Consider the following 10727-nt stretch of genomic DNA (forward strand, 5'->3'; position numbering starts at 1 on the left):
TTATGACTAAAACAACCAAAACCAATTATACCTATTAATTTGGACTCAACTGGATGCTACTCAATCGACCATAACAACAACAAACTATTCCTCTTACAGCGACCAGTTACACCTACCAATTGAGACAACTGGATGTGACTTAATCAATGATGACAACAACAAACCATTACTACCATACTGAACTCCACTGGAAATGGCATATTTGTCCTATCTTTTCATGTGTGTGTGTGTGTGTGTCTGTGTCTGTGTGTGTGTGTGTGTGTGTGTGTGTGTGTTCCCATTATATATCACGAACTGCTTGAGCTATCAACATGAAACCTTCAGGGTATCAAGATATGGCCAAAATCTTGGACGAGTTCGAAAGTGGGCACTCGGGGTCAAGGTCAAGCTCACAAAAATGGCTGCCAAATGTCAACTAGTTTTTATCAACCGTTGTGTGTGTGTGTGTGTGTGTGTGTGTGTGTGTGCGTATGTGTGTGTGTGTGTGTGTGTGTGTGTGTGTGTGTGTGTGTGTGTGTGTGTGTGTGTGTGTGTGTGTGTGTGTGTGTGTTCCTGTTATATCTCATAAACGGTTTGAGCTATCAACATGAACATTTCAGGGTATCAATATATGACCAAAATCGTGGACGAGGTCGAAAATGGGCATGCACGGTCAAGGTCAAGGTCTCCAAAATGGCTGTCAAAAGTCAACTAGTTTTCATCGCCTGACTTTAGCACCATTATCTCTGATTATCGGCTTGAGCTATCAACATATAACCTTCAGGGTATCAAAATATGGCCAAAATTTTGGACTTGGGCAACAGCATATTCTGGAGGGCGATTAGCATTCAGCTCCCAAATGCCTTTTATTTTTATTCATTATTAATGCATACCACGTATATTCACCGGTAAAGGATGAACAACAGGCCTGGTGGTCCAAGGATGAGGTGAGGGGTAATGTGGCGCCCGAGTGGGGAAGGAGTAGGGTCCATGGTAGGTGGGAGAGAGGGGGGTGCAACTGGGGTAGCAGTGCGGGGTAAGTGATGAGTTGTCCACAGTGGGACAGGGACAATGCGGTAAGCACATACACAGACGAATATGTATTATTATACAGATTTATAGTGGATTATTAATAGGAGCAACAGTAGTAGTATTGTGAGGGAAATTAGACACAATGGGAAAAGGGGGATTAGTAGTGGCAGTGGCAATAATGGTAGTAAACAGATTCAGCCGTCATGTGTTAACGTTGTGTGGGAGTGATGATGCGACGAGTAATGTAATACAGTAGGGGTTATAGGACTGGACGACTAGAAACCCCCTAAGGAATGTGACAGCTCGCAATACGAGGATACCGGGAAGTATGAGTAACAAAAGAGGTAGAGACTGAAGGAATATAATGCACGAATGAGGTGAAGCAAGAGTTTAGGCCTGGATAACGTGCCGTAGCAGGATACCACAGCTGTATCTTCGTTGTGTCATAATATTTTGTGCTGTTTGTATCTAATTTCATCTGGTCATAGGAAATATTGGTGAAAGCTCTCCGCTGCCCATCGCAATGTGGTTTATTCGTCCAAGTAAAATAATTGCAACATTTATAACCATCCGCACAAATACTGCGGGAATAAGCATTAAATTTACAGTTATACTATATTATAGCTATAGACAATCCAGGAATAACATATTCACAAAAATTATCACTGCAGTAATAATAACCAACTGGCTCGGTGTTTTATTTGTATGATGAGGATCCGAAACAAACGAGTCGTGTCTGGACCAGCTTCACAGGACACCATGATAACATAGTTGTCTATATTATAATATATAATATGCATATTACGAATGCCTAATGTTTTGCTGGTGAATAGCATGGAAATGTTTCGAACCCAATGTCATTAGGTTTCTCACTATTCTCCTCGTAGCTCAGTTTCAAACTACCACTCACGGTTGTCCGTTCGCCTGCCCTGTCTCTAACCCTGACTTCCACTTCCTTCCACCGGGGAAGTACAGAAACTTTGGTGCATGGGTGTACATACAGATTTTCATTACCTTCATAGGTGACAGTAGCTTTAAAAATCTGCATTTGTTTGTATTCATAATCATACTCAGTAAAATTATTTCTCACATTACTAAGTTTGGTGTTTGATTTTCCTAAACATTTTCATAACATAAGAGACATATAAAGACAGACAGGCGGACACCCTATCCCTGGCGACCAAACACCCACTCCTCAAACATGATATAGCTATGTCCCCTCAACAGAGAGGAGCCGGGAAAGTAATAGATTATATCACTGTAGAATGAATCTAATTTTTTTTAATGTTGGAAGAAAGGAAAGTTAAATAAAGCAAACCCCATGAAAAAATAATAGTTGAACTATGCTGCTATAATAAAACAGCTACAGTATGAACGAAATCAAGCATAATGAAATGAATTCAAATAAATCAGGCCCTGACTGTTGTCCGTATGCGTCCAGTCGTGACTTTACTTAGTTTTGTTATCAATGTCGATTAGGATTACTTCTAATGATTTAAATGGCACACATTTATCATTAAAGATACAATTGCTTTAATTTATATCTGTATAAGCCGATATCTTAAACATAAATGAGGGCCTTGGTTGGAATACAAAGTCAATTTGGTGCACGTTCAAACACAACGGAAATTGACCAATCACCGCCCGAGAGCTTCGCGCAGTGTTACCAAATCCACTTGTCCTTTGCTGGCAAAATCAGTGCGTCAGACTCCGTGAAACTGACTGTAGTAACAACGTGAATCCGTTTTCCATATTTAAGTTTAGGGTTGGTGATACACACGTTAGGCAATGGAATTAAGCAGAAGATGAGATACTGCTGACAGAATAAATGGGAGAACACGCCCAGCAGAGAGTGTCTTATTCCATCTGGAGAGGAGAAGAATGTATGCAAATGGAGACAGACTGAGTGCAGTTGCTACAGAAGCATGCTGAAGGAGTTCGATTGATGAAGGATGAGTGCTGAGGTCCCACTGGATACAAACAATAATGACTAAAATAAACATTCTCACACAACAACTAATACAACATATGCTGTCAAGAACAATTTAGTTAACAGATCACAAAGAAACAGAAGATGAGATTTGGAAGTGAAGGGTTATTTATTTATTTTTTTTAATGACATTGAGAAAATAAAGTGTGAGTTGTATCTGTGTGGTTTGTCACCTGGAGAGCGATACCGATGGGGTCGCTGACGTAATGAAGCTTGTGAACGAGGAACGCCAATGCAGAGGAAATCACCACCGTGGTGACAAACACCAAACCCCAAGTTAATGGGGAAAAGAGATAAAGAATGTTCCTCCACTGGGGTAATGGCTGAGGTACCTCCAGAATGATTCCATAACTAGTTTCCCAATATGGGTAGGTCCAGTCAAAGTCACTGATTGTGTCAGCAGTAACGTCCTGTGTATTGATCACTAGATCTTTCCCTTTATACATCAGCTCACCAAACATTCCATCCCATGTCCCATTCTGTTTGGAGCCCCATGCTTTCTCTTCCATTTGGATATAAACCATCTGAAAGTTAAGTTTATTGGCTATAATCTGTGCAGCATCTGAGTTTGCTCCCACACAACTACCGTCTTTGTCCAAATAAATGAATGGTACATCATAGCAGAGCATTGGCACCTTCAGAACTTGACCTCCAAAATCGTCGAAGCGAGGAGGAAAGAGTGCCTGCAGGCTGGAAAATTTACCAGGACTCCATACTCCCATGGGCGTCTTGATGACAGACTGACCCAATTTGTCATGGTGTACTGGTCTGGAGGTGTAGACTAGGAGGCGGGTGTGGCTGGCCTGGACTGCTGGCTGGAGGAGCATGATGAATCTGGAGCGCTGGATGACAGGCTGGCTAAGGACGGTGTTGGTGTTGAGGTGTGGGTCTAGGCAGAAGAGGACAAGGTAGCTGGGGTTCCAGTGTTTGTTGTCTGCCAGGAGGAGAAGGAAGGCGGTGGGGTCGTTGTGGAAGAGGAGGATGACGGTGAGAAGGGAGCCTTGGGTATGGTGGGAGGGATGGGCGGTGTGGAGGAGTGAGTCCTGGGTGGCGAGGAGGATGGGCGACTCCACCCGGCCCACATCCAACAGGGACTGACTGTGGTCGTCCATGACCAGCAGGAGGTTGTGGCCTTGTAGCGACCCTGATACCAGCGTGGCAAGAGCATCTTGAACCAGGAATCCGCCCTCTGAGGGAAGGAATCAAATAGCTGAGCATGTTATTGCTCTAATCTTATAGTGGAGAACTACTACATTTATGGCACTAAAGAAGCGGTGCACCATTATAAAATGAAAAATTTGAATAAGTGACAGATGAATATGACTGAAAATGTAGGTATTCAGGTAGCTCACTTGTTAAAAATGAATTAATTTATGGAGTGCATACAGTGAATGCTTGGCAATAGATGATAAGGCAGTGTATGGTTTTGCAAGGGTTTCCACTATTAAAACTAGAGGAATAGTCCTGAAGGACTATGGAAGCTCAAGGTACAGAGGAAGAGAAATGGGAAGTAGTTGGCTAGACAATTAGAAATGCAAAGGTACGAATATTTCTGGTGTTAGAGCGTTGTGCTCAGATATTCTTTGCTGGGGTAAATGAGCAGAAGAAAATCTAAAAAATAATTTCGTTGATATTACTATTGTGACAAGTCTGCTAGGGCTAGGGTCAGATACAGTATATGCCTATTTAGTTTCTGCTATTGTAGTGCCATAATTTTAAGTATAGTATAAGTTAGTATAAACTAGTATTGTAAGTGTAATCTCAAGTTTAAGTGTTGATATACGGTTCGTACAGTTCATAATTTAGCCGTTAAGTCCTATATTTAAGTTTAGTCTTAGATGATATTCATAATGTGAGTACTGTATGATTCTGTTGTTGATAGTACTAAGTTGAGTATTGGTGTGAATATGATTAACTTTTTTTACATATGAACCTGCCGTTTTTAACAAAGACGTATAACCGCGGAAATTTTTGTAGGGATTAATAATCGCGAATGGCTTCATATTCTGATCTAGAGACTTACATGCCGAAGTTAATAGTATTCCCCTGTTGAACTATGCAATGGAGATTTGAGAGGTATCTGAGATATGATTGTTGATGATAGTCATTTGTGAAGCGCGAAATTCATGTTATTGGAGTCGTGTTTACAGTCACGTAGGCACATGAACCTTGCATGGTAATAAAATTGTTTGGATTCCTAATTGATTTGGCTTTGTTATGATTAAAGTTCCTTTATGCCTATTACAAAAATTTTAAACATCGTAAGTCACTTTCTACGTATGTTGAGTGCAAACATATCTTTCATATTCTTTGGAGAACTTAGAAGAGTCAGTAATGTTACAAGGTATTCAGTTAAAGTTTCAACAAATTCCCGAATACTGTGATGTTGAGTATAAAAAGGCAGGGAGCAGCATCTAAAAATGGAAGAGAACGGACGTGTGCTGAGCTCTTCTCTAGCTTATAGGGCTGCCCCACCAGCAATAGTTTTTTTACTTTAGCGACAATAAAGTTAGGTTAGCTAGTTCTAATTTTCCTCCCAGGCCCATTAGAGATATAGTAGGTTTCTATATCTACTTACTGAGATTGCCTTTGCTTACTCGCCTCTGGAGTGTACCCCCCACTAATCGCTCTGGGTTGTGAGACATGCACAGGCGCGTCCTCCCGAGAGTGGTTTGAGAGGGTGATCTCAGACTAGGTGTGCTTTCCCCGGGTACTTTGTCCCTTGCTCGTTCTTCTCTTTCTTCCCACTTCCCCCGTGAGGGGGAAGTGGTAACTATGACGGACGCCCCTGCTGCCTTCTCCCCCTTCAGGGGGGGAGGTAGTCCTGACCGACCCCCGACTGATCAATGGACGGACTGCCCCCCGACTGAACGGCCCCAGACACGATCTCTAGAGATCAGTGTACATAATGCATCGTTTGTATTGATCAATGCAGTTGGTTCTACTCCCCTGTCCAGCCTCAATCCCTTCATCATCAAGAAGGTGATATATGGGTATGCAGATGAAGTGGAACAAGTGAAAAAACTTGCAAGTGGATATCTCTTGGTAAAGACGATAAATTCTGCCCAGGTAAAGGATTTGCTGAAACTGAGGAAGTTCCACTGTTATGATGTCCAAACAACGATCCCCCACTACATGAGTTCCTGCAAGGGTGCTATCACCTGCAGGGATCTTGTGCTTATGGAGGAGGAAGAAATTGTACAGGAACTTGCTCAGCAAGATGTAATAGAGGCGAGGTTTATTACCAGATTCTCGGAAGGCAGGAGGACGAAGACCACAACCGTTATCTTGACTTTTGGTAAAGTATCTCTTCCAGCTAATGTGAAAGTTGGATACGAAATTATCAATATAAGACCATACATCCCGAACCCTCTTCGTTGCGCAAAATGTCAGATCTATGAACATCATGAAAAGTCTTGTCGATCTTCTAATGTAGTATGTGGCAAGTGCGTGGCTGTAGGACATTCTGCTGACCACTGTACATCAGAGACTGAATGTTGCTTTCACTGCCAGAGTACTCATCCCACTTCCTCTCTGATTTGTCCAAAGTGGAAGGAGGAGAAAGTGGTCTGCACAGTGAAAGCAACGGAGGGCATATCCTTTTACGATGCTAGGAAGAAGGTGAAGGAGTTGCACGCAACTCCCAAACCTAATATCTCCGATGCATCGGTGGTTGTGTCCCGACCCGTGATGTGCACCGTGGAGACACAGACTGACCTTACATTCGCTCCTCATGCCCCATGCCCTACCTCTCAGTCTAAGCCGCCTGTATGTTCCAACTCTCTGACGGACATCCCTGTTGCTACTTCATACTCTCAGGCTGCCGCTGCTCCTTCGCAGTCAGTGCGGCCAAAACAAAAGTCTGACAAGTCTGACAAGATTAACTTGGCCACCCTCACCAAACAGTCACGTCCTCATGTCCTTCCCACTCTTGGTCCACCGAGGGAGAGGAAGAATAGCTCTTCTTCGGTGAAGTCTGGGAGCCTTGTCATTGACGAAAATATGAAGGTCTCCATGAACAAGCACTAGGAAAGGTCCCCCCGTAGCCACTCGCCTGGTAGCAGTGGGCATAAAAAACTAAGCGTGCTGGCCACCCTCGTAAATCTTGAACCGCCGCATTCACTCTATTACAGTGGAATTGTAGAGGTGTCGGGAATAACTTACAAAATATAACAATCTTGCTGTCTTTACACAAGCCAGACGTTGTTTGTTTACAGAAGATGCCCCTGGAGGATCATCCTGATCCTCCACAGTTCAAACACTACCACTCATATAGAAGATATGAAGGTCACGGAGTAGCCATATACACACACAAATCATACCCACAAACGGAAGTGATTCTACATTCTACTCTGGAAACTGTCGCATGCAGAGTAAAATTTAATAACACGTATCTGTCTATTTGCTCTCTGTACTGTCCTTCACATGGTCCCATTGATAATGATGCTTTAAATTCACTATTTGAACATCTTCCTGGCAATAAGTTAGTGTTGGTCGATTTTAACGCCCATCACCATCAATGGGGTAGCTTGGGGATCGATGGTCGTGGGGAGCAAGTAGCCGACCTAATACTACAGTCCAACCTCTGTCTTCTGAACGATGGTAGAGCGACTCGTGTAGATGATCGTACTGGTAACTTTTCGGCCATTAAGTTATCTTTGGCCTCCCCTGGTATACATCAAGATTTCTCGTGGGACCCTTATGACGGTTCCTTGGGAAGTGATCATTTACCCATCTGTCTTTCTTATATACTCAACATCATTTCGGACCCTCCACCTTCAAAATTTAACTATAAGAAAGCAGATTGGGGATCCTTCTCCAGGATCGCCAATTTAGATATATCTGGGGAGACCATAGATGTGAAGGTCGAAAATGTAACTACTTCCATATTACACGCAGCTGAGGCTGCTATTCCCAAGACTTCTACAGTTCATGCGAAGCATAGGGCACATTGGTGGATGCCGGATTGCCGACAAGCATTAAGAAAACGCAATAGGATATAAAGGATTTTTGATAGTCAGCCCAGTGAGGAAAATTTTATTGTATACAAACAGGCATGGGCTGAGGCAAGGAGAATAATAAGAAGGGCCAAACGTGACTCCTGGCGGTCCTTTGTGTCCACGGTGACCGTACACCATTAAGTAAAGTCTGGTCCACCATAAGAATATTAAATAATAAAGGCCCATACTTCCCTATCACCACCCTGCATGTGAATAACACCATCTATGACGAGCCCGTGGACGTTGCTAACATCCTCGCCAGGAGTTTTTATGTAAGTAGCTCAGCCAATTACGACCCGCATTTTCAACACCATAAACGCACGGCTGAGCTACAGATCATAGACTTTGCCACAGAAGACGCAGACTCCCCGTACAACCAAGAGTTTATGCTAGATGAACCGCTACTTGTCCTTAAATCCTGTAAAGACACCAGCCCTAGACCTGACACCATCACGTCCGGCATGATCCAGCATCTTATTCAGGACAGCCTGATTAAGATGTTAGCACTGTACAATGAGATTTGGGTGTCTCGAACGTTCCCAAACTCATGGCACTTTGCGCATGTCATACCGATACCCAAAGAGGCTGGTCGTCATATGAATCCCACTTCATTTCGTCCTATTGAGTTGACTTCTTGTCTACGTAAGGTCATGGAACGTATGATTAATAATAGGCTTCTTTTTGTTTTAGAGTCAAAGAATTTGTTAAATGATCGACAATGTGGCTTCCGTAAATACAGAAGTTCACTAGATCATTTAATGAATTTGGAGCATTGTATTACAGAGGCGTTTGCTAATAAAGAATTCATGATAGGGGTGTTCTTGGACATCCATAAAGCCTATGTCATGGCATGGCGACACGGTATACTAATGAAGCTCTATGCTTATGGTTTAAGAGGAAATCTGCCTATTTTTATTTCAAATTTCTTAAGGGACAGGACTTTCTCTGTCAAATTGCCCAGTAACGTAACATCAGATATATTTATCCAGGAAAACGGGGTGCTGCAGGGAAGTGTGCTTAGTTCCACTTTATTTAGTATTATGATGAATGATATTCTGTCATCAGCTCCCATCCTGAGGAACCTTAAATACTCGCTCTATGCTGACGATTGTGTAATATGGCACTCTTCCCATAATGCACAATTTTCTGCTTGGCGGATTCAAGCAGCCCTTGACTCCGTCCACCAATGGGCCTTACAGTGGAGATTTAAGTTTTCTGTCCCTAAGTGTGCCGCTGTAGTTTTTACGACTTGTAACATACCTAATTTGTGGTTAACTTTGGATAATCAGGCAGTACCTTTTCAAAATTCTGTAAAGTTTTTGGGAATACATTTTGACTGTCATTTGAACTTCATAATTCATGTTAATAATTTGCTTGCTCGTTGTGATAAACCGTTAAATGTCCTCAAGTACCTAGCGGGTATTACATGGGATGCCGACACAAAATCTTTATTAATGGTGTATAAGTCCCTTACACGATCGAAGCTAGACTATGGCGCACAGGTGTATGGCTTGGCATCCGATGCCACGCTGAATGGATTGGATGTGTTGCAGAATAAATGTTTGCAAATGTGTCTTGGAGCTGTCCGGTGTACTCGTGTAGCTCGAATGGAAGTGGAGGCGAGTGTGCCTCCCCTCCGCATACGCCGTGACCATCTGGCCTTGTCCTATGGACTAAGAACATATAGGAAAAGTAATATCAGCAATGTGGCCTGTACCGCCCTGTGTCAATACCACCACCTTCTGTAGGGGGTGCGTTGGCCACTTGCCGTTCACCTCCACTTACTGAATCAGGAGCTTGGTGTGGACCTCAGTGACTGTGGCAAGTTGGAGTTTAAAAATATAGCGCCTTGGGGGCCACCCGGCTTTACTGTTGATGTATCATGGCTCCCAGCACCAAAGGCCAAAACGCCGGAGGCGGAGGTCCACCACTTGTTTCGTAACATCATCAATCGTCACTTGGGGTTCCACCAATTGTACACCAACGGCTCCAAGTCGAGTGAATGTGTGGGTGCTAGTGTATGGTCGACTAAATGTGCCCTCAGGTATCGGTTGCTGACTCATACATCTGTGTTTACCTCCGAACTTTTTGCTATTGACAAAGCCATAGACTATGCTCTAAATTCTCAGCATGACTCATTTGTCATATTTTCAGACTCGAAGTCAGCCCTTCAGGCAATTGCATCTTGCACTACGGACTCGCATAAGATCCAGGGCCACATTGTTAATAAGTTGCATTCATGCAACAAGTCATTCACGCTGATCATGGTGCCTGGTCATTGTCAGTCACATCTACGGCAATGAGCAAGCTGACTTATTTGCAAAGTCGGCTGTAGAGCTCGAGGAGACTTGGGACGTTCCTCGTGATCTACGGTCAAGTCTCTCTCTCGGAAAGAAAGCAATAAATCTTTTGTGGCAAGGTCAGTGGACCAGACTAAATATTCGAACGTGTAAGCCATACCCAGTCGCCTGTAAGAAAAAGTGTTGGCTCGTTTGCGGCTCAATGCCACCATCCTAACACACATGAAACTTTATATGGAAAAACGATTCCCACCGCACTGTGACATCGATGATGCGGTGTTATCTATCAGTCAGAACATCCTGCGCTGTCGGTGATATATTCGAGAAAGGGCTTCACTTATAAATTACTGCAGCGCAACAGACGTCCCCTTCACCCTTTCCACCATCTTGGGTGATGGGGACATTGTTATGACTGATAAATTGATG

At 43.3% G+C, this 10727-nt stretch overlaps 1 protein-coding gene across 1 annotated transcript in view; it reads right to left on the reverse strand.

Moving 5' to 3' along the window:
• The window catches only part of LOC145398215 (glutamate receptor ionotropic, delta-1-like), a 150844-nt gene that overhangs the window by 114560 nt on the left and 25557 nt on the right, over nucleotides 1-10727 (reverse strand). The window contains exon 3 of the mRNA XM_080271168.1: nucleotides 3175-4190. Within this exon, the coding sequence (XP_080127294.1) occupies nucleotides 3175-4190 (1016 nt within the window). The remainder of the gene's footprint in view (nucleotides 1-3174; nucleotides 4191-10727) is intronic.

This window comes from Coenobita brevimanus, chromosome 44, assembly GCF_032717465.1.
Source record: "Coenobita brevimanus isolate Jiangsu-jjx chromosome 44, ASM3271746v2, whole genome shotgun sequence".
NCBI classification, from domain to species: Eukaryota; Metazoa; Arthropoda; class Malacostraca; order Decapoda; family Coenobitidae; genus Coenobita; species Coenobita brevimanus.